Below are 25,391 nucleotides of genomic sequence, written 5' to 3'. Positions count from 1 at the left end.
GCTTTTATTTGCCAGGCACTGCGATAGACCCTTGGGGAAACATCAGTGAATAAAACCCGGTCCCTGCTCACAGTGCTTAAGGCCAAGTGGGGGATAGACACAAGTAACCAGGCAACTACAATACAATGAGAAGTGCTAGGATACGGGATGCAGTGGGAGCACCTGATAAGGGGCATCTAGCTTAGACCGGGGTAGGGATGGTGATGCCAGTTTAAAAACAGTTCTGAAAAGAAGCTAATAGACCAGGCAGAAGGGCCAATGTACTTGAAGTCTGGAATGAAAAATTAAGTGGGTGTGACAAGAGGTAGGACTTCTGATCTTTGGGGAAAGGGAACTAAGAAACCTCTCAGAGATTTGACAGCCTAGAAAAAGCCTAGGGTTGAGAAAATAGACTTTCTGGGTTACTGGGTAGCCTAGTGGCCCTAGCTTGACTATTTAGCATGAACCCTGCCTGAGCTCCATTACAAGCAGTGAGCAGCTGCTTGCAGAGGTAAAGGCAGTTTCCTCATTCCTGCTGCACCTGCACCCCTCCCGTTGAAGTCAAACCTGAACTTTATGTGGAAAGTCACAAGAACACTGCAGCAACACTTTAGTCAGGGCTCAGGTGCCACCCATTGTCAGCCCCAGAGACAACAGCGTTCCCTCACCTCTGGAGGGTGGAGAAAGGAGCCAGCCCAGTCAGCAGGTTCTCCTAGAACAGGGCACACTCCAGTCTGGAAGAGTCACTGGGACGGCAACCCCGAGTCAGGCTTCCTGGGTTTTGGTTAGACTGTAGTAGTCAGCTGTCTGCCTTGATTATTGAGGTGCTGGTCCTCATATTAGCCCCTACTTCGTGGGCCAATGGGGATTTTTCGTTGTAAGGACACTGTGTCTCCAGATAGTTAAAGACAGAACCTGAAAACAGAGCCCAAAACTGGTTCCACCATTTTCTAGCTGATTAGGATTAACGCCTGGGGAACGAACGCTCCTCTCCTTCCGTTGTAAAGCAGCTAATAAAAGCAGCTACCTATTACGGTTATGCGTATTAAATGAGATAATGTATGTAAAGTGATTAGCTCTGTCTGGCACGTAATAAACACTCAGTCCCTGTTAATGTACAGTTTTTATTGTAGTCTACCAAGGCCGGTTCTTCATAATGCAATGATTCTGAGAATTGCTCTGGGTCTTTGGTGTGAGGAAGGAGTCGCTGAACGGTCTAAACCAAATTTCCTCACGAGGGGGCTCCTTAGGCACCTAGAACCGAATGAAAGCTCCCAGTTAGCCCTCAAACCCCTCTCCCAGAGTTCTGGACCGAGGTACAGGTGGTCCCCCTCCCTCTTACCCAGGGGAAACCAAACTAGCAGATTTCACAGGAGCCCCCAGGAAAGCCAGAGAAGGTGCTATCAAAAGCAGCTGGGACGGGGTCTCGGAGTACTGAATTCAGCTGGTTCTAGCTGCTTTTCCTTGACGGCACCAAGTGCCACTCCCTGAACCCATCTGCTCTCCCTGAAGCCTCGGAAGCCGGAGGCAGCGGGCTAGGATCCGGGATCTTAGGTCTTAGATCCGGGATCGGCTCGCCAGCTTCTAGTGGCACCGCGGAGGTAGCGCGGTGAGCCGCAGGGCGGAGGGGATGATGGGCGTGCCCTGTGAAACGGGGGCGTGGCTGGGGCGGGCCTTCAGCTCCCGAGTTGCCCCCTCCCGCGGCCGGTCCGCAGCCCCGCCCCGGCCCCTCCCTCCGGCCTGTGCGACGGGTCCGGCGGCGGCGCCGGAGCGGGGACAGGCGGAGGCGCGGGACGTGGGGCGGCGCCGCGGGCAGGGACGGGCGGACGGGCGCTGGCAGCGGGGGCAGCGCCGCGGGCCGCTCCGAGTGGCTGCAGTCCGGGCCTTGCCCTCCCATCCTGCTCCCACGCCGTGAGTGCGCCGCGCGGGCCCCCAGGGTGCGTTTGGTTCCCCTGTGTGTCGGGGTCCGGGTCCGGGTGCTAGCGGCTGTGTGTCGATCGGAGCGTCTGTGGGTGGGGGCGCGGATGCTTTTCAAAAGCTGTTCCAGTCTCTGTCCACGTGAGGCGTGTCCGTGTCTGTGAGAGCAGTGGGGGGATTCTTTGGGCTGTGGCTGCTCACGTGAGGTCCATGTTTGCGGGCTGTGCGGTGGGGGGAGGCGCGGGTGGATGGGTGATGGTTCCTTTTAGGAGCGCGGGTTTTGGGAGCCTGTGTGTGTTGGTGGAGGGTACCGAATGCTGCGGCCGATGGTGGTGTGTGGTGGGTGGGGTTGCTGATTTGCACTCTGGAATCTTGTGGCCCCGCTTGTCCGAAGGGTTCCTTTCTCCCTGGTACAGACGCCTCCACCCCTGCTCCCTTTTCCGTCCTCCGTGGGTTCCAAGAAGCCCACCAGTCAGGATGGAGGACATCCTTCCTCCGCTGCGGGCACTGTTTGCTGGACAGGAAGCTTCCTGCAGAGGCTATTTCTTGTAGGAAAGGACCCCTCTAGTTCTCCCCTCAGCCTGGGCTCCGCCTGGAGGACTCCAGGCCCCTCCCTAGTTCCCACCACCTTCCTCCTTGACTTGGTTTCAGAACCTGGGTCGCAAACCTGCAGGGACAGATGGTTGCAGGTTGGAAGGGCAGGCTGCACCCCAGGGAGGTCAGTATGACTAAAAGCAGGCCCTGTGCGTGTTCCTGGTGTGGGAGTCCAGTGTGGACCACAAACAAACAAACAAAAACCAGGACTTGCCTCTGAGGGGAGATGAATCCGAGATTTCAGGGTGGGTGCAGTGGTTATCTTTACAGGTCCCTCCAGCCACACTGGACAGCACATCCGTGCCTATGTCCTAAGCAGGGCTCTCATTTGCTGCAGAATGCGAATGGGAGCTGCAGGCCTGACAGGTGCCCTACCTCTCTTGGCTTGGATGCCTCTAGTGAGAGAGCACCTACTCTCTCATGCTGTGCGAAAGCTACCTTATGCTAAATGGAGGTCTCTCTCCTTGGAACTTTGCTCCTTTGTCTTGTTACTGCTTTTGATTTTGCTTCTCTTTGCTGAAAGGGACCTGCAGCGCTTAAACACGACTCCTGTCACCAGCGTCTATTGAGGACTTTCTATATGGTAGTTACCGACCCAGCTGCTTAGGAGACAGTGGCATTTCTGCTAATAGAACTTGAGATAAAAGGACCATAGTTAGGATAGTAGTGCCTATGTCCAGAAAACACGGTTGCTGTACAGACGAGTGCAGAGAGGGGATGCCATGGGTGACTTAAACTCAGACAACATTTATTTTGGAAAGCAAGGGGAGGGGCAGCCTGTGAGCACGCTCTAACATGCTTAGCTTTGTAATGGAAATTAGCAATCGAATCAGCAAGCTAGTTTGAGGTGGGATTTATTTGTGGGCACAGTGCTGTCTGTAGGAGTCTTTAATTTGAAAGGGAGCCTCTGGAATCTCAGATTTGGAGAACAAGAAAACCCTTTCCCTCCCATTTTACAAATATGGGTATGGGGTAGAAAGTTGCTTAGACTTATCTTGTGTAATGGAGTTAGTGACAGGACTAGATCCTCAATTTCATAACCTTAAAAAACAGCGGTGGCACACATGCCTTTAATCCCAGCACTTGGAAGGCAGAGGCAGGCAGATCTCTGAGTTCGAGGCCAACCTGGTCTATAGTGGAAGTTCAAGGACAATCAGGACTACACAGAGAAATCCTGTCTTGAGAAACAAAAAAAAAATTAATTAAAATCGAATTCCATCACTTTGTCCCATCCCTTTCCTCCCTCCGGTCCCTCCTAGTTACCCTCCTTCCTACCTCTCCCATACCCTCCTCTCAAATTGATTTTCTTTGGTTATTGTTACATGGGTTGCACAAGTATAGGGTCATGGTGACATCTTTCCACTTTTTAAACCTGAGCACATTTTTGCATCAGAGTTGAGATTCCTAGGGCCCTGACTGATGTGGCATGGCCAGTGGCGGTGCCTGTCATGAAAAGGAGAAGCTCAGCAGGAAGAAAAGGTCTGGAGGAAATCAGTTCCGTTTGGGACTGTTTCTGTTCCGTCATCCAGGCAGAGAGGTCCAGAAATGCAATGAGAGCCTTTCAGAACAAGGCTTTGGGGGTTAGACCCTCATGCGAGTTAAGATTGTAGGAAATAATGAGATTACATAAACAGAGAAGAGACCCTGAATCAAAACCCCACAGGGAATGGGCAGTGGGGGCAGCCAGTGCAATGAGTGGGGTTCAGATCAGTGGGTCATAAAACCATGCGGTTTAGGTGCAGCCCTTTTGAGGCTTACCGTCTTACACTCTTATTCTGATTGTAAATGTTTCATATTTCCGTTCTTTCACTCAGTTTTCCCAAGGCACCTATCAAACTCAGGTTTGTCCCGCAAGATCCAGCTCAAACACCCCTTCCTCTGGAAGCCTTTTTATTCTCCACCAAACTAGATACTTCCTGCCCTAGCAGTTTGAACTTGTCAGTATCATGGTGCTTGTCACATTGTCATCATGTATCTACATGTCAGTTTCCCACAGGTGAAATGTAGGGAGCCACTTGATCTAACTTCGTGTTTCTAGAATGTGTCCAGGGACATTTGATTGAATGACCCATGTACCTACTCCGCTAGGCATTGGGGTGGGGGCGGGGTTAGTGATGTGAATTTCATCGTTTTCCTTCCCTGGGAAGGGAAGGGTTGCTCAGGTTTAAGGGCTTTTCCTCATCCATTGTTGTTACCTTTCCTTTGGAGAAAGCCCGGAGGCTACAGCCTACAGACATTTGTTATTTTTCTGAGCCTCAAATGGTCAAATACACCTAGAGGCTAGTGAGTAGGAGTGAATCATTTTAGCAAGTGAGCCTACCCAGTTCCCTCCACCCATACACACCTCAGCAATGCCTGTGCTCACCTCCAGTTCCCAGCTGTGGAAGCCCTGTACACTGGGAACCTAGTGTGACTGGAGAAGAGTGTCATGGGGGAGGCTGGATGTTTGAGGATTTGGAAAACCTGAAAAGCTTTGAAACCTGTTTTCCCCTATATGTCAAGGATCCCATTTATTCAGCACTAGCTGTGTTTGTTCACAATCAGCTCCTTAGCCCTCAGCATCTGACTGCTGCGGCTCCCAGAAAGTACACTACTTGAAGCCAGAGCAGCTTCTTTGGGGGCTTTAACTGATGGGGGCCGATACTTGACAGTGAGGATCACTGCTTTGATGGCGAGGCCTCTTCTCCCTTTGCCTCCTCTGACATTCCTGTCTCTGATCCCTTCCCACTCTTCTCTGCAGACTTTATTCTAAGCCTTTATCTTAAATGTTGGCGTGCACGGGGGCTAAGTTGTAGGCCCTCCTTTCTCACTCTGCTCTGGTGTCATCTACTTCGTTGTGGCTTCAGGAATATCCCTACACCAAAGAAATCTAAATCCGTGTCTCTCTTTCCTACTTTCCAACTGACAGCCGGACTGTTCCACTTGAGTCATTGTGTTAAGCACTGGACTTGGCACCTTGTCATCCAAAGTCTTCTAGTATCCAAGCTAGAAAACTAGCAACCTTTTCTAATTCTTTCTCCTACCCTGTCTCTTCATTTAGCACCAACTAGTTACCAGATTCTACTGGTTTCTCCCTGTGAAAACTATTCCAGCCTCCCCTAGCAACTACCATCTTCAAGTCAGCCTCTTAAACTTCACTCTTGACCCCTGTATTTTCCACATGGCAATCAAAAAATCTACTTTTGTCATTCTAGGCTTAACCTTCCCCTCCCTCCATCACCAAACTTTTCCTTTGCACTTTGGATAAAGCCTTAATCCCCTAGCAGGGAAGTCTAAAGTCCTTAATAAGGGCAACAAAGCATTGTGTGGTGTGGACCCTGCTTAGCTCTGCATCTCATGTGTTAGCCCTCTCCTGCCACAGTGGTAATGCAGCTTCCAGAGACAGAAGGCACTGCGTGCTCTATAACTTCCCCATCCCCAGTCTCCATTTCTCTGGGCCTATCCCTGCCTAGGGAACTTACTTTGTGCTTCGAGCAATCGCGTTTCCCTATCATATTCATCACCACACTGCATTGCAGAAATCTGTTTATTTGATTGTGGAATCCATGAAAGCTCAGCGGTGTTCATTTACCTTTGTATCCCTGCAGAGGTGTCCAGTGAATTCTGAATGGGGATGAAGTGCCTTTAGGACTGAGCCAGGAAGGATATGGGTGGGATAAGGAACAAAGACACCCACGAAGGAGGATGCAACCTAGCTCTGCGTCCAAGGTCCTCCAAGTGTCTGCTGTGATGTCTAGAACAGAACGGTGACCCAGGAGCAGGAAGACCCCAGGGAATCAATGAATCAGTCTGGCGAACCCTAGATCGAGGCTGGGGTATGGCCACAGCAGAAGTGATGCCCTGAGAATCTGAGTGGAAAGCTGAAACAGGAAGGGGAAGAGAGGGAGGAGCTGTTGGTCCCTGGATGTAGCCCAATTCCTGCCTCTGTGACAGGCTGGGAGATCCCCTGCGTTTAGAGAGGGGTGGAGCCTAATGTCCAGCTGCCCCAGCCAGGCTCAGCAGGCCTTCCCATTTACAGTTTCAAGCTTGAGTCTGTCTTCAGTCCCCCTCTTCTGTCGTCTAGCTGCCCTCCGTCTTATGGTGTCCCCCAAATTTCTCAGGCAAGTCCTTCCGTTCCTTCCCACACCCATCAGCACATCCACTCAGGACAAATGCACTTTAGCTCTCTTACTGTCCCCAAAGCTGGAGAGTCCTCTGGGCTGCCATTCTTCCATTGCCTTTAAGATGCCCGTGGTGCGTCCGGCTGGGCATAGCAGGGGTGATCTGGTTCTACTCACTGCCTATTTTTCAGCTTCTCCCTGGGTAGATTTCTGTCATGGATTATCTACATCTTGTTCTGTTAACTTCACGCCTTCGCTCATCACTCTGGCCTGGCTTCTGCCCTAACCACTCCATCAACCAAGCATAGTGAACACGTCTAGTCTTTAACCTATTTCACCCCCATCACTCTCATCTTTCTGTCCCAAAGTGCTCTATCATCCAATCTTATTGCTTTAAGGACCATTAATATGCCAATGATTTCAATCAATAACAAGCCCAGATTGAGCTCCCGTATTCTGTTTCTTCTTTAACGGCTCCACCTGGACATCATGTATATAGTTCAAACTTAGTGTCCCTGGAACATCATGACCCAGACAGCCCCTTATTAGCCTTTTCTGTCTTTCGTGGTGAAACAGGGGAGTTGTTAACAATGCCCCCCTTTCCCTCTGGCATCTAGAGCATGACACTGTCCTCATTCATCCTTTCTGCCTGTAGCTGTGTAACACCATGTTACCTGAAGAACTGGGGTAACTTCCTGACTAGCCCTCCTCACCCTATCCTGGCTTCCGTTTCTCTGCAGCTATCATCATACCAAAAGAGTGTCTTGGTTTGTTTTCATTTATTTGTAAATTGCTTCATCCCTTTGCCTGTCCTAGGATAAAGTAATATTCAATGCTCTTGCTGTTATTCACTTTGCTTTAAGCACATAGTCCATTTAAGTACAAGCCTTCTCCCAAGAACTTACTTTTGCTTCAGGCCCCTCCCTGGGCTCCCCATTGTTCCTCCCAATACCCCTACTTCTCTGCTTGCAGAGCCCTTTGTGATCACTCAGTAAAGAGCTTAATTCCTCGTCACATTTTTCTTCATAGTACTCCTTGCTACCTATGGCCAATTATGTATTTACTTGTTACTTATAATACTTTCTTCTTATTAATTGTTTTTGAGACATGATCTCTCTACATAGCTCTGACTGTCCTGGAACTCATTATGACCTCAAACTCACAGGGACCTACTTGCCTCTGCCTCCCAAGTGCTGGGATTAAAGGTGTGTGCCTCCAACCCAGCTACTTATAATACTTTTTAATCCGCTATCACTTCCCCGCCTTTGCTCAGACATCTCCAGTGTCTCTACACAGTAGGCCTTTAGTAAATAAATATTTCGAATTAGTCATCAGACCCAGTAAAGATAGGTCATTCTTAACCAGACTCCTTGCTAAGCCCTAGAAATGGAGCAGTGACGTAGTATGCCTGCTTTCAAGAATACTGCGTATGAGGGGAGCAGAGAAGTAACAGAGTCATAGGATAGGGTAAGGTCTAGGATGGAGGGAATACAAGGACTGGAGGGACAGGGTAGCACCCAACCCAGACTGTGGGAAGTCCCAAATGACCCTTTTAAAGGAGGTGACATTTACATGCCTAGGCAACGACATGAGAATACCTCAGGCAAAAGAGGGCAGAATGTGTAACTACAGACACAAAGAGAGCTTGGAGTTTTCTAGGACTTGAAACCATTATGAGAGATCATAGACTGTGAGGCCAGAGATTGAGTGGGAGGTATGGACAGGTATTGTTCAGCCTTTTGGCCCAGTTTAAAGACTATCCTCTGGACAGTGGAGAACCGTTGAAGGAATTTAAAAAGAGTAATGGTAGGGTCAAATCTCTGCTCAGAAAAGTCACGGTGGTTAGAAGGGGTGGTGGGTGGGATGGCACAGTTACTGCATCCAGTAGAGAGCCCGGGGCAGCCTGGGATGGGAGCAACAGCCTGGGTTTGGCAGAAAGGAATGCTTGGGGTCAATCTCAGTTCTGATTGGTGTGGCAAAGAGTGCAACCCCAGGCAGTTGTGCTAAGTGTGGGGTCAGAGTGTCGGGAGAGGGGCTGAGCAGAAAAGAGCTATTCGTGTACTGTGACTTGGACCCTCTCAGACTCTTAAAACGAGTATTAGAGGTGGGAATTAGTATTTGCATTATTAGGAATTAGAAACTGAGGTTTGAAGAACGATCCAGAATCACCAAAATGGCAAAAGAGGGGCTTCAAAATCCAGTGTAACCCTAAATCTGTGTTCTGAAAATAGTGCCATGCTCAGGAGTCACTCAGCCCATGCACTTCACCCTGATCTTCCAGCCACCACCTTGTCCTGTCCCTGGCAAGGAAGAAAGGGGCACATTTCTCTGCAGGAGGTCGGGTGGGGGGAGGGAGTGCTGGCCTCCCTGCTGTTGACTATTTCTCTGTACACAGGCTGGTGTGAGTGGCAGGAGCCATCTGTGGTCACCATGGCAAAGAGGGAGGACAGTCCTGGCCCGGAGGTGCAGCCAATGGACAAGCAATTTCTGGTGTGCAGTATCTGCCTGGATCGGTACCGGTGCCCCAAAGTTCTGCCTTGTCTACATACCTTCTGTGAAAGGTGAGGGGAGCTACCAGAGAGGGACAAGGACCCTGCAGCGCCTCTTACCCCCCGAGGGAAAAGCGTGTTATAAATAAAGGGAATGGGCACACGTGGGAGGGAAGGACAAGTGCATCCCATCGTGCAGGAGGTAAGGATTGCTGACAATAAGCTGTGAGAGAACCAGGAACTCTGAGTACTGGGCCAGAGTGTTACCGGATCACAGAGAAATCATACAGACTGGCACTGGAGCCAGTATAGTTTGTGACTGATGGAAGGATGGATATATGAAGTTAGGTGTGTTCTTCCCTGCCTGTTCTGAGGCACTAAGTGAAAGGCAGCCCTTCCCAGCTTCTAGGCTTCCATTGATTGTGTTTTCATTCCACTAATATTTCTTTGCTGAGTAACTATATGAGTCATTGAATATGCACCGAGGAGCAGAACTACAGACAGGATTTTGTTTTATTTATTTATTTATTTATTTATTTATTTATTTATTTATTTATTTATTTATTGAGACAAGGTCTCACTGTATAACCTCGATAGTGTGAAATTCACGATATAGAGCAGGCTGGCCTTGAACTCCCAGACATCCACCTGCCTCTGCCTCCCAAGTGCCTGAGACTGAAGGCATGCACCACCATACCCATCCCTGTAGACATGATCTTCATGCTTAAAGGGTTTGTAGTAAAGTGAGGGAGGCAGCAATCAAATAATCATAGAGCTGGATTGTTAGGCCCACAGTGATCTGTTACAGTGTGGAGAATCCTTTGCATCCAGAGAGGAACAGGAGTTAGGTAGGTAAAGGGAATGTAAGAGCAGACTAGGCAGAATGGAAAGCTCAAAAAGGCCACGTAGCCTGGGTGGGGAATGTGTTGGATGAGGGGGCCTGTGAGAAGCCCTGTGTAGCTGGAACACAGTGAGTGAATAGAAGTGGCCTGGGATACAACTGGATAGGCTGGACTCCGCTACACCCATTAGGAAATTTGTCTTACCTGATAGCCACTCAAGGCCTTTGTGTGGTTTTCTTTATGATCACATTGTATTTTTGGCAACATCTTCTCTCTAGCCTCATAGCTCATGGCTATATCTTAGATGTCCTAGTCCCCGGGTCTCCTCGACAGAGTCTCTCCAAACCTTCCATCTATCCCCTGCTTCTACTAAATTTGATCCTGCTTCCCTGGCAACCCTACTCTTTGAGATTCCAGCTTTACCTTCGTCTCCATTTATCAGTGAGCAAAGATCTCAGCCTTCCTGCCCATTTAGATTCTCCCATCGTCCTGTGACCCCCCACTACCCACTTATGTCTCGGTTCCTGACGTTGCCCTGGACATCATCTGCTAGTTGATACACCGTCAGTACGAGTTTCCAGGTGACAAATGACAGACTGGTACTTCTGTGACACTCTAGTCTTCCTCTTCTAGCTCCTCTCGCCTGCTCCTGCTATGCCACCTTTGACTCAGTCGAAAGCCTAACCTCCTCCTCCCTCTTCTCCATGTGCCACTTCGGCCCAGGCTTCCCTTTCTTTTCTAGCCATCCTTGGCTCTACAGCTGATCATCTCACTGTCCCTCGCCCGCTTCCCTCACACCTTTGTCCTTTGCTAAGGCCATGCCATAGAATTTCAGTGCTGGGTCAGAGCTGTAACTGGATGCCTCTGACTTGGTTCTATGCCCAGATCACTGAGCATTCTTGGGGGAAATCAGTGACTGTTTACAGTTGGCCGTGGACTTTCTACTTGATTTACATGTATTGACTGACTTAAGATATTTTCCCTTGTTCGTGAGTGCTGTATGAGCGGGTTCCTTTTTCAGCTGTGTAAGTTCACATACATTCATGTAGAGACCGGAGGACGGTTCCCAGGTGTCTTTCTGTATTGTTGTCTGCCTTACTGTCTTGAAACAGGATCTTTCACTGAGCTGGAAGCTCATTGTTTGGTTAGGTTGGTTGACCAGCGGGCTTCTGGAATCTGCTGCCTCCACCCTCCAACGCTGGAGTTCTAGGCACATCAGCTATACCTGGCTTTTTGTGCGGGTGTTGGAGATTCAAACTCAAGCCTTCATTGCTTACACAGCAAGTGCTCTTACCCACTGAAACATCCTCCCAGCTCCAAAAGATACATTGTTCCCATTTTAGAGATGTCATTAAGTTATTAAGTATATGGCCAAGGCTCCACAGCACATAATAACTGAAGGATGGGAGAGGAGAGAAGGGTGCTGGCTGAGGAAGCAAGTGGATCTGGGTATGATGGAATAGGCTTTAATTTCCGTCACCTTGGAGGCTAGAGGGGCTATGTAGTGAGACTCTCAAAGGGAAAGAATAAAAAGTAATCAAAAAGGAAGTAAACAGTAGAAAAGCAGAAAAGAAGCCAGTGTGTGCTGGTGAGTGAGGCAGGAGAGAGGAGAAGGTGGACTCAAAGACTCTTGTAGCCCAGGCTGGCGTGGTACAGGTGAGGCTCTTGCCTCGGCCCCCCCCCCCCCGAGTGTTGTGATTACAGGTGTGTGACATCATGTCTGACTTAATTAGATTTTTAAAATTCGTTTTTATTTGTTTTTTGTTTTGTATATCCCAACAAAAGTTTCCCTTCCCTGCCTCTCCTTCCAGTTCTTCATTCTACCTCACCTCCCATCCTCTCCTCCCCTGTTCCTCTTCAGATATGGTGAGTCTCCCTCCTATGGCTGACAGCCAGCCGTGGTAGATCAAGTTGCAGCGAGACTAGGCCTCTCCTCTTCTACAACTAGTGAGATATATGTAATTGTAGCATATAGGCCCTCTGCATATATGTTAAAAGAAATCTTAAGGCTCACTAGTTGTATGGAGAGTAAATATTAAAGGACCAAGGGAAGAAAAGAAACAAAACCGTTTGGAAATGATGGCAATCCAAGGATGTTTGAGAAACAGGAAGGAGTTGTCCATCGCTTACAAGGTGCATTGTGGAAACAGCTAGAAAAGAGGATGAGAGCCAGCAGGGACAGACTGGGACAGATTTCAGAGTCCAAGGAGTGACAGTTGATGAGATGTGGGTGGTAGTGGGAGCAGAGAATGGACAGATGAGGTGGAGGGAAGGAAAGGTTCTTGGTGGTAAGACACTTAAGCGTGAAGAAACCATGCTGGAGGAGGGTCATCCGATAGATGTCAGAGCCACTGAGGAAGGTGCCAGAATGTGAGGAGGCGAGGGTATGACAGAAGAGCTGGGTTAGGAAAAGACCTTCAATAAGTGGAGAAACACCTCGAAGGTGGACGCAGTAGCAAGATGGTGTGGTATAGGCAGAAGAGAGAAGCTTCAGAAGAGCTGCAGACACAGTAAATATTCTAGATGGGAAGACGGAGGGCCCAACCCCACCGCTTGGCCCTAAGGAATGTGGAGCATGAAACAAAAACCACTCTACTGGGAGGGACCTAAGGGAGAAGTAGGTCACAGAGAAACCAGTTAATGTTTGTAAAGCACTTAAAATCATTCCGGACACATAATGTTGTCACATTTTAATTAAGAACAAAAGTATGGGCCAGAGCGAAGGAAGAGCCTGAGGTACGGGACATTTGCGCCGTGGGTATCTTCCTTCCATAGATTCATGATCTCCAAGCACAGCTGCCTTCAGTGTGGTGTCTGTCTCTAGTACTCTTTGTCCTCTCCCTCCCTCTGGTGACTAATCCCGGCCACCACCATTCCTCACTCCTCCCTTCTTCACTCCGTGGTTGATCTTGCCTCCCTTATTCTGACTCTGTCCCCACGCTCCTCTAAAGCCACCCTTCTTGTGTTCCTTCCCTCCATCGAAAGACGGGGTCCATGCCTTCCTGTTAGGCCCAACGCGTCCCTCTCCTGGCTTCCTAGCCTCCCCCATCGCCCTTCTCTACTGCGAACTTCAGCTTGAAAATAAGCTGGGCTGGGGTGTGGCTCGGTGCTAGGTTGGGTAAATGGCAAAACCTACCCCTTATTAGCACAGAGAAGCTATTTTCTTGTCCCCTGCAGCACCAGTTCTTCAAGCCCCTTCCCACTCAATACCCAGCCTCCCCGCCACTCTCCGGCTTGTACCACTCAGACTTTTCTCCCGCTGCTCTGGCCGTCAGTGTCGGCTTCCTCATGTTTGCCAAATGCAGTGGGCACTTGCCACTCCTCAGCCACTTTCCACCCTAGTGACTCATTCCCTCCTTCTGTGCTCTCCTTGCTGTCCCGACACTGTCGCTCTTCCGGCATGTTCATCTTTGCTGAATTCTCTGTCCCCCTCCCCAACCACTGTGCACATCTTCTCTGATCTCATCCTCTCTCTTGGCTGAATGTTGATGTCCCCCATCTCTCTCTCCTATTCCCCTCCCCAGTGCTGTTCTCTGTGTTTCTTATTGCGATTTGTGTCACCATTATTTTCTCGGATGCCCAGGCTAGGAGGCCAGAAGCCAGTTAAGAATGGTCTCCCTCACTCCCCATACCTACTCATCATTGCTGGCTTCCCCCCTTCTTTTTGCTTTTCTCTTATTCCCTAAATTTACTCTACCACCACCCCTGCTGGGCCTCATTACGTAGCCCAGGCTGGCCTTGAAATTGAGCCACGCCTCTTACTCAATCTCCATAGTGATGGAACGACAGGCATGTGCTGCCACACCTGGCCATGGTTCTTCAGTATAAATTTGTTCCCACCGGTAGCCTGAATCCAGGTCTATCTCTCCTCCTCCCTGGAATAGTGTGAGTCCGTTGGTTAAGCACAGGGCTGCTTTACATCTAAAACCAGGCTCCAATGCTCCAATCCATTAGCTTGATTACTCTGACCATTTACCCCTCATGTGCTTCTTCTTCATACAAAGTACAAAGCATAGCACTCAGCACTATGTCCTTCTGGCATCGTGTAGCTGCTGCCGCCACTGCCGCCGTCACCGCTGCTGCTCCCACAGTCGCTGCCTCTGTAGCTGCTGCTGCTGGGGTCCACTGCCAGGCTCTTGCACCTTCTCTTCTGATTCCTTGCTTTCCCCTTCATGCTAATGTACTTTATGTACATTCTTTCCTCTCCTTCCACCTTTCTCTGCTTGGCCTAACAATTATTCCTCCACAGATTTCCTTTCTATCACCTCTGAAGCCTCTTCTGGCTTCCTTGCTACCCACCTGAGCCACACGCATTCCCTCACGGCCACATGTGCATCGTGCTTTAGTGGGCCAGACACTTTACATTTAATCCTCCTGACATGAAATTGGGCCCTTTACATTTAATCCTCCTGACATGAAATCTGGCCTTTTACATTTAATCCTCATGCAGTTGAATTCCATACTGTCTCCATCTTATAAGGGAAGAGACCTTGGCTTGTGAAAAGTAACTTGTTAGGGTCACACAGTGGATTGGGTCCCTGGCCAGGGAATTGAACCGAGGCACAGTAACTCAAGGACCAATGTCCTTACTCTTTAAACTCTAATTCTGTGTCTGTTTTCCCTCTGAAGAATAGAACTATTTTAAAAGCTGGTACTGCGTTTTGTTTTTTATCCCCAGAGCTTGGCACAAATTTGGCAAGAATAAGCAGTTGGTAAATGTTTAATGAGTTAGGAGGGCAGGAGAGGCAGGAGGAGGGCTTGTGACATATTTTCTTGAGGAGACTTGGTAAACACCTGGGAAAGGTGAGCCTGTGTTTGTTCAAGTGGAGGAATGCAGACGTCTTTTCTTAGATAGACTGAGGATGTATTTCTGCTCAGTCCTCAAGGGCCTTTTAACACCTACTGGTCAATGAGGCCTCCATGTATGTATGTGCGCTCCACACAAAGAAGTTTCAAAATGAAATATTAATGACACATCTGTGTGAAAGGGGTTAGGCATCTATGAGGGTGCTTGTGCTCCCCCCCACTTTGACTCTCCTTCTCCTTGCCCAGATGCCTCCAGAACTATATCCCTGCTCAGAGTCTGACACTGTCCTGTCCAGTGTGCCGGCAGACATCCATCCTCCCAGAACAGGGTGTCTCAGCCCTGCAGAACAACTTCTTCATCAGCAGCCTGATGGAGGCCATGCAGCAGGCACCTGAGGGGGCCCACGACCCTGAAGACCCCCACCCCCTCAGCGCAGTGGCTGGCCGCCCTCTCTCCTGCCCCAACCATGAAGGCAAGGTGGGCCCAAGCGAGGCCCAGTGAGGCCAGGACTTGGGGTGGGAGGAGAAGGAGAAGTGATAAGGGTAGGGTGGCCGTGGGTGGGGTGTTGACAGGGGTAAAGAGGGCCGAATGAGAGGGGACAAAAAAGTGTAGTGTCTGGCTGTTCCTCATAGGAGCCCTTGTCCCGCCAGACGATGGAGTTTTACTGTGAGGCCTGTGAGACGGCCATGTGTGGTGAGTGCCGCGCAGGGGAGCACCGGGAGCATGGCACCGTGCTGCTGCGCGACGTGGTAGAGCAGCACAAGGCAGCCCTGCAGCGCCAGCTTGAGGCTGTGCGTGGCCGGTAGGCATCTTCAGGGGATCTGGACTGGTGCCTCAGCAGGGGTTTGGCAGGGGCTCTGGGGAGGGGAAAGAATGGGCCTGGGAAGGGCAAGAATAGAAGGTCAAAGAGGGGTTCTCCCAGAGGGCAGTAGTGAAGCTGTCTTGAGAAGGACCCTCCAGCAGACCTGGTATGAGATGTTTCACCTCCTCAGATTGCCGCAGCTCTCTGCAGCTATTGCCTTAGTCGGGGGCATCAGCCAGCAGCTGCAAGAGCGCAAGGCAGAGGCCCTGGCCCAGATAAGTGCAGCCTTTGAGGACCTGGAGCAAGCCCTGCAGCAGCGCAAGCAGGCTCTGGTCAGCGACTTGGAGAGCATTTGTGGGGCCAAGCAGAAGGTGCGTTGGGTCATCCTTGCCAACCGTGGTCTGTGATGAGATGTTCTTTCTGCCTCCATTGTCCGTTTAAGGTTTCCTTTTCTCCAGCCTCTGTTTTGCCTCTCTACATGTCTGTCACTGTTGTGGTCCTCTGCTCCCTGCCCACATGGTCTGTCCCTGCTGTGGTCCTCAGTCTCCCTGTCCACATGGTCCGGCCTGTCACTGCTGTGGTCCTCTGTTCCCTGCCCACATGGTCTGTCCCTGCTGTGGTCCTCTGCTTCCTGCCCACCTGGTCTGGCCTGTCACTGCTGTGGTCCTCTGCTCCCTGTCTGCATGGTCCGGCCTGTCACTGCTGTGGTCCTCTGCTCCCTGTCCGCATGGTCTGTCCCTGCTGTGGTCCTCTGCCTCCCTGTCAACATGCATCTATGTCGTGTAGGGCAAGTGTGTCGTTCCCACATGGTCTGTCACTGCTGTGGTCCTCTGCTCCCTGCCCACATGGTCTGGCCTGTCACTGCTGTGGTCCTCTGCTCCCTGTCCGCATGGTCCGGCCTGTCACTGCTGTGGTCCTCTGCTCCCTGTCCGCATGGTCTGTCCCTGCTGTGGTCCTCTGCCTCCCTGTCAACATGCATCTATATGTATTTCTATTCTGCCATGATACTATAAGCTCATCAGTAATCACAGCAGCTCCATTTTGCCAGTCTGCACACCCACTCAATCTCCTCTTCTTCAACAGGTGTTGCAGACACAGTTAGACACACTGCGCCAGGGTCAGGAACACATTGGCAGTAGCTGCAGCTTTGCGGAGCAGGCCCTGAGACTGGGCTCTGCCCCTGAGGTATTGCTGGTGAGAAAGCACATGCGAGAGAGGCTGGCCGCACTGGCGGCTCAGGCCTTCCCAGAAAGGCCGCATGAGAACGCACAGCTGGAACTGGTCCTTGAAGTTGATGGCTTGAGGAGATCGGTTCTCAATCTGGGTGCACTTCTCACTACCAGTGCCACTGCACATGAGACAGTGGCCACGGGCGAGGGCCTGCGCCAGGCGCTCGTGGGCCAGCCTGCTTCACTCACCGTCACCACCAAAGACAAGGATGGGCGGCTGGTGCGCACAGGCAGCGCAGAGCTGTGTGCAGAGATCACCGGGCCTGACGGCACACGCCTCGCGGTGCCGGTGGTGGACCACAAGAATGGCACCTATGAGCTGGTGTACACTGCACGCACAGAAGGCGACCTGCTCCTCTCAGTGCTGCTCTATGGACAGCCGGTTCGTGGCAGCCCTTTCCGTGTGCGAGCCCTGCGGCCCGGGGACCTGCCACCTTCCCCAGACGATGTGAAGCGCCGGGTCAAGTCTCCCGGTGGTCCTGGCAGCCACGTGCGCCAGAAGGCAGTGCGTAGGCCCAGCTCCATGTACAGCACTGGTGGCAAACGGAAGGAAAACCCAATTGAGGATGAACTCGTCTTCCGTGTTGGTAGGGAGGCCAAGCACAGAGCCAAATGGATGAAGGTCGAGGGGAGGGCCTGCTGGGGGCCTAAGGAAGGATGGGGGAGGCGGGGAGAGGGGTTCAGACTGATCTCAGTTCATTGCTGTTTTCCTTCCCGTCTCTTACCCACAGGCAGCCGTGGGAGGGAGAAAGGTGAATTCACTAATTTACAAGGTGTGTCTGCCGCGAGCAGTGGCCGCATAGTGGTAGCAGACAGCAACAACCAATGCATTCAGGTAAGCCTCTTTGCCTGGCTCCTTTACTACCAGAAAGGATTTACACACCACAACCTTCAGCTCACCTCCTGAAGATGAAACCCACGATTAGAACCATCTTTAAAGAGCATGACTCTGAGCCCCCTTGCCCACCCAGGACCATCAGTCAGAGCTAGGGTTCTTGTGCTTTGTGCCATTCCTTCCCAAGCCATGCTGAGGCCATGTAAGCTCCTCAATCGGCTCCTTTCTTTCTCCTCTCTGTCTTTTCTTGAACCGTCTGCTGGCTATTCTACTTAACTTAGTGGTCAGGTTGCAGGTCTGCCCTTCCCCACTATCTTCCAGCATACCGACCCGGCTCCAGGGTTTGTTATCTGCCTGAAAAATGCAGCTGTCTGGTTGTCGTCAGCTAGAGGGTGGCACACAACCGCACGTGGTTCTATACCTGCTTTTCTTTTCCTTGTACCTCACACAACGGATTCAGGCATCAGTCATACTCAGTGTTCATGGTCTCTGGTGTACTGCAAGCTCCATGCTACAACCAGGAAAGATGGCTTCCTTCCTCTAGATCCCTTGCAGAAAGCCCTGGTCCTAGCACAGTGGATGCGAATATGGCAGATAGTGTAGTGATTGAATGCTTGGGTTCTGAAACCAGACACCTCAGTTGGAATCCTGGCTCTCCCTGTACTAGCAAGTCATGTGACCCCTTGGCACTGTAGTTAACTCATGTGTAAAATTAGGAAAAGCATTTCTCAGGATTGTTGGGAGTATTAAATGGTGTAGTGCAGTATACCTAACACCTAGCTGTTGTTAGAAATGTCATTGTCCGGGTATAGACTATAAACAAAGGCAAGGGGATGAGAAAGAGCTGTGGCTGATAGTTCACATCCCAGCCTGGCTGCAAGAAACCTTGGAGAGGCTGAAGTCAGATTGTAAATGGTTTTGGAAGTGATTCTATGGAATTTTGGTTTTACCCTGTGAGATTAGCTTCTATGCACCTCAGCTTTTAGAAATGTACACCTTAACCCAGAGATCCTTACTTTAAAACACCTGCACCTTTAGATTTCCCGACCCTGCTTGAACACCCTTGTCATGAGTCCAGTTCTGTCTTTCTTGGCACTCTCATCAACTCCCTGGCCCCACTCCACCTAGCAGAAACCCTTGCAGCCAGTCTCAGATTGCTGGCTCACTGTTTTTCTTAGGGTAGAGGACCAGAGAAGGTGAATAAGGGATTTGGACTGGCCTAGATGATGGGGGGGGGGGGTTGTGTGTGTACTTGGGAGTTCTGGGGTAATGCTGAGATTCTACTTTCTTCCCTTTAGGCCAGACCTGCTTTCTAGCACAGAGGTTGAGATTTGGGACACCTGTCCCATTCACACACACAGAAAAGCTGGTGCTGCTGGGCTCTCTGGCAAAGGGTTGTGAGAGAGGCCTGGCATGGTCCTCTCTTCCAAACATCAGCTACTCTATTACAGTCCTTGCTTCTCTTAATTCCAAGTCTACCCTGATGTCATATCTGCCGGAAGCCTGTTCTTGGGTTCCAAAGCTGAGTGTTTCCGTCTCTTACTCTGGACTCCTCAGGAGTGATGTAGGCTGAGCTCACATCTATAGGATGTGTCTCCCCGACTTTGCTCATGAGGCTTGGGAGTCCTTGTGAGCTTGTCTTATAGTGCAAGATGGAACCCTACTGAAAGAACACACATGCCCAACAACAAGAAAGTGCTTTATGATTTTGAGCAAACAATTTAATTTGTAAATAACTGGTGTTGTGTTATTGTCGTAGTCCAAGCATTTGCTGAGCATCCTCTTTCTCTGCAGGCAGCATGCAGATCACATTCTTCTCTGTCTTCCACAGCCCGTTGCTGTGGGAGTTTTCTTTTTTCTGGGTTGGTTCATTATTTTTATCTGATGTTTTATCTTTCTGTTGTTGTCATTTTCTGTTGAGATCCTTGAAGTCAGAGATCTATTTAATGTCACCATGATATAGGAGAGAGGTGTAGGGACCAAAATGAGAGGCCAGCAAATTCTAGTGCTGGAAAGGAAATAGTGTAACAGCTTTTACTGAGTATCAGATGTCATGGGATAAGGGGCTGGGATGGAGAATGGAGAGACTTGGTGGGCTGGGTCAGTGGTGTTCCCATTAAGAAGCAGGCCCCATTTTAAGTTAATGAGTTCACTTTTATCCCTATTGAGTTTTGAGGTTGCTGTGTGGCATTCAAATGGATCTATTCATTGAGTTTAGACCTGAGATTGAACTGGAGGATCCTTTGGTTGGTTGAATGCATCCTCAATGCCAGAAGCCATACACAACTGAAAATGCAGCGGCAGACAAAGCTGAGACAGCACCAGCTCCTAACTGGGCTTGCATCCTTAGAAGGGGCAGACCACAGGTCCTCAGTCACGAGGTGACAGCTGTTAAGAAGAAAGCTGTAAAATATATACTGTAGGCCCTAACTTTACATGTATGTACTGATGTGAAGAAAGTGGGAACTCTGAAGAAGGGACCTGGAAACTTTGGAGCTCTCAAGATAAATAGGAGTTGGCCAGTTCTGATAGGGGGTGTGAGCAAGGGTGGGAAGAACGAGGCTTTCGAAACCCTCCCCACTGTTGAGTCTGTACCGGAGCTGCCAGTGGGCGACGGCTGGTGGACTACCTCACTGCTGTTCTTTTTAGTCTCCCCCTCACCACTTCCATTCCTTACCCTGTGGTACTTCCTTTCTCCTGATGATTTTGACTTTCCATAGGACCAGTGCTGAACGCAAGTGCTATACTAAGTGACCAGGCTTGCTACAAGGTCATGTCAGGAGAACATGATGTGCTGTGGTAGGGTGTGTCTGGGGGACCAGGGGTGGCCCTGCCCATGGAGGAGAGAGTGGAGCTGAACTGAATATTGAGCCCAAGGCACGGAACCTGAGCTCTCTGTCTTAGCTTCTTGGCTCTGATCCATCCTGTCTCCCCAGAGGCTGTAACAAAATGGAGTATATGAGAATTACGCAACGGGTGATAGAGCTGTCAAATTAGCTTAAGAGGAAAAGAAGATTAAAAGAGATGTTTCAGGATGAAGAGATCTTAGCATCTTGAGAGGCTAAGGCACAGGAGTAGGAGAAGGGGAGATTGAAAGATTCATTCCCGGGCGCTGGAGAGATGGCTCAGCGGTTAAGAGTACCTGCTGCTCTTCCAGAGGACCAGGGTTTGATTCCCAGCAACTACATGGCAGTTCACAAGTGTCTTATTACTAATTTTAGGGGATCTAGTGCCCCCTCCTGACCTCCATGGACACCCAACACTGGTGGTATACAGAGATGTGTGCAGGCAAATACTCATACACATAAAATAAAAACCTTAAAACAAAGTTCTGTCCAGAAGAAAGGCTCCCTTGTCAGCCCATAAACAGAAGGGAACTGGACTTTCTCCTCACCTATCCTTTTCCGTGCTGCTGTGAAATTCTGTTGTTTTCCTCCTGTGCTCCTTTTGAATCCATCTGCTTCCCTCTCGACTGTTTCCTTGGCACAAACTGTCATTCTTTCTCATCTGGATTCCTGCTACACTTCCTTCCCGTCCTGACTGTGTCCTGTTAGAATACTTTTGTGAAAGCACATCTGTCACTTCTCTGGTCAGAAGTTTTCCGTGGCTCCTCATTCCACCCAGGGTAAAATGTGATTCCTGTTCGCTGCTCCATACACTAGCAAGGTCCTCAGACAGGGTTCCTGCCAGCTGGACTCCGTGCCTTTCAAAGATTGTTCTTGCTAGTTCTTGCTATAACTGGCATCTTTCTAGGTGTTTGCTCACATATCGCCTCCCCCACCGTCCCTTGGTCCCTCTTGTGTCTTCACACTCCCCTCTGTATCCCTACTGTAAGTCCTCTAAGGTATCTTTTGTGTGTTTCCTCTGTGCCCTTGGCATGGTGTCAGCAAGTGCTTGTGGAATGACTGAATAAATGGGACCTTACTAGGACCCAGCTCCCTTTCCTCTGTACCCACAGTGTTTCCCCTCCTTCCTGCTCCCTCCCTTGCTCCTCTACTCCAGGTTTTCTCCAATGAGGGCCAGTTCAAGTTCCGATTTGGGGTGCGTGGGCGCTCACCTGGGCAACTACAGCGTCCCACAGGTGTGGCAGTGGACACCAATGGAGACATTATTGTGGCAGACTATGACAACCGTTGGGTCAGCATCTTCTCCCCTGAAGGCAAGTTCAAGGTGAGAAGCTTGCTGTTGCTGTACTCTGAACCCCTGGTGACCTGCTCCACTGACCACGCTAGGTCAGGGCCTAAAGTGGTCTATCACCAGCTCAAGGTTCTGCTTTGCTGCCAGGACAGGACTTTGCTCTCTATTGTACAAGTCAGGATGAAGTCCCTTATGGTATGCCCTTCCTATAGACCAAGATTGGAGCTGGCCGCCTCATGGGGCCCAAAGGAGTGGCTGTGGACCGGAACGGACATATCATTGTGGTAGACAACAAATCTTGCTGTGTCTTCACCTTCCAGCCCAATGGCAAGCTGGTTGGGCGTTTTGGAGGCCGTGGGGCCACTGACCGCCACTTTGCAGGTAGGAGAGAACAATCCCAAGGTCCAACCTGTGATACTCGAGTTCCACGGAATTTCCCAGGGTCCTTTAGCTATAAAGGCCCCTTCTATGTCTTGACTCCAATTCCCCTTTCTTTTTTTTTAAATATTTATTTATTATGTATACAATATTCTGTCTGTATGTATATCTGCAGGCCAGAAGAGGGCACCAGACCTTATTACAGATGGTTGTGAGCCACCATGTGGTTGCCGGGAATTGAACTCAGCACCTTTGGAAGAGCAGACAATGCTCTTAACCACTGAGCCATCTCTCCAGCCCCAATTTCCCTTTCTTAATATCTAGTTCCAACCCTCCAGAGACAGGGTATCTCACCCCGCCCAGAGATCCTACCCTTCTCTGACTGAGCCTCAGCTTAATTCATTAAGACCCGCTTTCTATTTTCAGGGCCCCACTTTGTGGCTGTAAACAACAAGAATGAGATTGTAGTAACGGATTTCCATAACCATTCAGTGAAGGTCAGTGCCCTCCCTCCATGGTCACTGTCCCAGTGGACCTTTCCCCTTCAAAAAAACTCCTTCCTTCCTTCCTTCCCTCCTTCTCCCAAGCCCCCTTGCAATCCTTCATTGAACCAGTAAACGTTTATGGCATAGCAACTTTGTCCTAGGCACTGTGCTAGAAGCTGGGGATTCGGTGCTGAGTAAAACAAACCCATTCCCTGTCTTCTTGGTTAGAGTCTGTCAGGGATCTTGTCTTCTTAGACAATCAGGAAATTACAATCTGAAGTGATAGATTCTGGGATGGAGGCCGGGAACTGTGGGAGGAACAGGGGAAGGCCTAAAACACCAGACAAAGGATACAGAGGCAGTCAGGTGCAGTGACACACACACCAGTAATCCCAGCACTTAGAAGTGAAGGCAAAAGGTCGGGAGTTCAGGGTCATCCTCGTCCACGTGGTGAGTTCAAGGACCACCTGGGGTACAGGATACACTATTTAAAAAAAGACAGGAAAATACCATGGAAGTCAGTACCATTTATGGTGTGCTCTGGAAGCCATGGGTAACTCACAGTAGGTATGTTGTTGGTGCAAGGTGAGGCTGCCGCCTGTGTCCCTGTGAAGGGGCTGTCTCTCTTTTTAAAAGCTATGAGGAGTGCTTGGGGAATTCCAGATAGTGTGTGATGACTAGGGCGATGCTAGAGGCCATGATCTAGATGAGAAATGGTGGGAGTCTGGTCCTTGGCACAAGTATAGCAGTGTTTATGAGGAACAGACGAGACAGAATCAGGGATGTGCTCATCTGTTTGCTGTCCAGCTGAGAAGGTGGAGTCAAGAACCAGCCGTGGCAGCAGGGTGGTAGCAGTATTGAGACAGAGAAATAGGAAGTGCCGCCTTCCCGGGGAAGCTTCAGCTGAAATGTCTGATGGGCGTGGTATACTGTGTGTGGTCCCTGACAAGAATGTCTGGGCAGATCTGGGAATTCTCCCTGGAGCTTCACCCCACCCTCCACGGCCTTGCCCTCTGCCTGAGGTCAGGGCCTCAGTCCCTAGCCCCTTTCCCCCACCAGGTGTACAACGCTGACGGAGAGTTCCTCTTCAAATTTGGCTCACACGGCGAGGGCAATGGGCAGTTCAATGCCCCCACGGGAGTAGCTGTGGATTCCAACGGGAACATCATTGTAGCCGACTGGGGCAACAGCCGAATCCAGGTGAGTAGGGCCCAGGGCTGACCCCAGTGAAGCTTCCTGCCGAGCCTCTTCTCTGCCTGACTGTGCTCTGCTTCCGTTCTTACTTCATTCCCAGGTATTCGACAGTTCTGGCTCCTTCCTGTCCTATATCAACACCTCTGCGGAGCCACTGTATGGCCCACAGGGCTTGGCATTGACCTCGGATGGCCACGTGGTAGTGGCTGATGCTGGCAACCACTGTTTTAAGGCCTATCGCTACCTCCAGTAGCTGCACAAGGACCCTGCTTGGCTCGTGGAGGGACAGACATAGGGGTGATTGGACAAGAGGGTCTGGCTAAGAGGTGGGCCAGACCCGGCAGCACTGAATGTGGGCTGTGGGCGTGGGTGTGCCCAGTGCCCTTCCCTGCCTCCCCAACCCCACGGTTGCACTTTATTTATTCGGTTCTTGCTTTGGTGACTGGGTGGGCCTGGACTGGTCCCAAGGATGTGTGCAGAGCTTCACCTTACCCCATTTACACCCCCCCCCAACACCCTCAGTCTGCTCTCTGCCCCCCAGCTTGGGTCCAGAACAACCTCTTACTTCACAAAGGAAGTCCCTCTGGTTGTCTCCCCGCCACCCCATACACACTGACAGAGACAGCAGTACCCCACCCCGTATTAAATAAATGTGTTTGCCAAGGTGTTTTTGCTAGGTTCTTGAGGGGTGGGTCTCTGAAGAGTTGGGGTGTTGGTGTCTAATTTGAACTAAAAGGCAGTTGGGCAGACAGGCAAAGGACACAGTCTCTACAACAAGTGGTGAATTTTTTTTTTTTTTTGAGTCAGGGTTTATTTGTGAAACAGTCCTGGCTGTCCTGCTCACTCTGTAGACCAGGCTGACCTTGAACCCACAGAGATTCACCTGCCTCTACCTACTGGGATTGAAGGTGTCACCACTGCCTGACTCAAGTGGTGAAATTTTTAAAGAATATTTTTAAATTGTTTTGTTTTAAATATTCATTTAATTCTATTAATATGGGTATTGTGTTTATATGACTGTGTACTACATGAATACAGTGTCTGTGGAGGCCAGAAGAGAGGGTTAGGTCCCCTGGATCTGGAGTTAGAGGTGATTGTTAGCTATCATGTAGGTGCTAGGAGCCAAACCTAGATCCTGCAAGAACAGAGGGGACTCTTAGCCTCTAAGTCTTCTCTCTATGCCCTAAGGGATATTTTTTACTTAGTCTTTGACAATTTCACACATGTATACAATGTATTTCGGTCATTTCCCCTGCAGCTCCCCTGGGATCCTCAGCCACTTGACAGTTTCTCATTCCTGGGCCCTGTATCTGTACACGTCCTGTAGATGTAGGCCATTTCCCACCCCCACCCCCCCTTTCTGAGGCTTTGTGTACAGCCAAGGCCGCAAGGAGAGCGGCTGTAGTCACCGTGAAAGCATTCCTCGTGGCCTCTCCAAGTGGAGCCTCCATGGTCAGTGCTTTAAGTCATTCCCAAAGCCCGGGACCCCTAACCCTTTCCAGCTCTCTGTTCCAAGGTTGCCGCCCCTTTCCCACAATGAAATTGAGGTTTCCACATTGCATTCCAGAGCTCTAGTCTCATGGTAGGACTGCTAATCCCAGAG

General features: G+C 50.2%; 1 protein-coding gene across 4 annotated transcripts; it reads left to right on the top strand.

The window, feature by feature from the left end:
* Positions 1-1,732: 1,732 nt before the first annotated feature.
* Positions 1,733-24,453, top strand: Trim3 (tripartite motif containing 3). 4 transcript variants are annotated; one of them, XM_050131320.1, is made up of 12 exons: positions 1,733-1,890; positions 8,986-9,151; positions 14,974-15,205; positions 15,361-15,530; positions 15,721-15,901; positions 16,614-17,346; positions 17,491-17,594; positions 21,597-21,764; positions 21,944-22,112; positions 22,536-22,606; positions 23,654-23,794; positions 23,889-24,453. In XM_050131320.1, exons 2-12 carry the CDS (start codon positions 9,021-9,023, stop codon positions 24,039-24,041), a joined length of 2,253 nt encoding a protein of 750 aa, XP_049987277.1. In that variant the 5' UTR covers positions 1,733-1,890; positions 8,986-9,020; the 3' UTR covers positions 24,042-24,453. The 4 variants fall into 4 exon arrangements, with proteins under 4 accessions (XP_049987277.1, XP_049987278.1, XP_049987276.1 ...); XM_050131321.1 differs by having other exon boundaries at positions 1,752-1,916; positions 15,379-15,530; XM_050131319.1 differs by having other exon boundaries at positions 1,752-1,916.
* The last annotated feature ends 938 nt before the right edge of the window (positions 24,454-25,391 follow it).

Source organism: Alexandromys fortis, unplaced genomic scaffold (genome assembly GCF_014885135.2).
Source record: "Alexandromys fortis isolate MF-2015 unplaced genomic scaffold, M_Fortis_MF-2015_v1.1 scaffold_329, whole genome shotgun sequence".
Taxonomy (NCBI): Eukaryota; Metazoa; Chordata; class Mammalia; order Rodentia; family Cricetidae; genus Alexandromys; species Alexandromys fortis.
Note: the sequence above shows the minus strand (reverse complement) of the source record. Positions and strands in the feature narration are given on the sequence as shown.

What these genes read in the sequence shown, in the direction of transcription:
- Trim3 (XM_050131320.1), top strand. Translation starts at nt 9,021, where the DNA reads ATGGCAAAGAGGGAGGACAGTCCTGGCCCGGAGGTGCAGCCAATGGAC. An exon ending in GCCCCAACCATGAAGGCAAG is followed by an intron (nt 15,206 to 15,360) that starts GTGGGCCCAAGC and finishes TGTTCCTCATAG; the next exon opens with GAGCCCTTGTCCCGCCAGAC. An exon ending in TTTGTGGGGCCAAGCAGAAG is followed by an intron (nt 15,902 to 16,613) that starts GTGCGTTGGGTC and finishes CTTCTTCAACAG; the next exon opens with GTGTTGCAGACACAGTTAGA.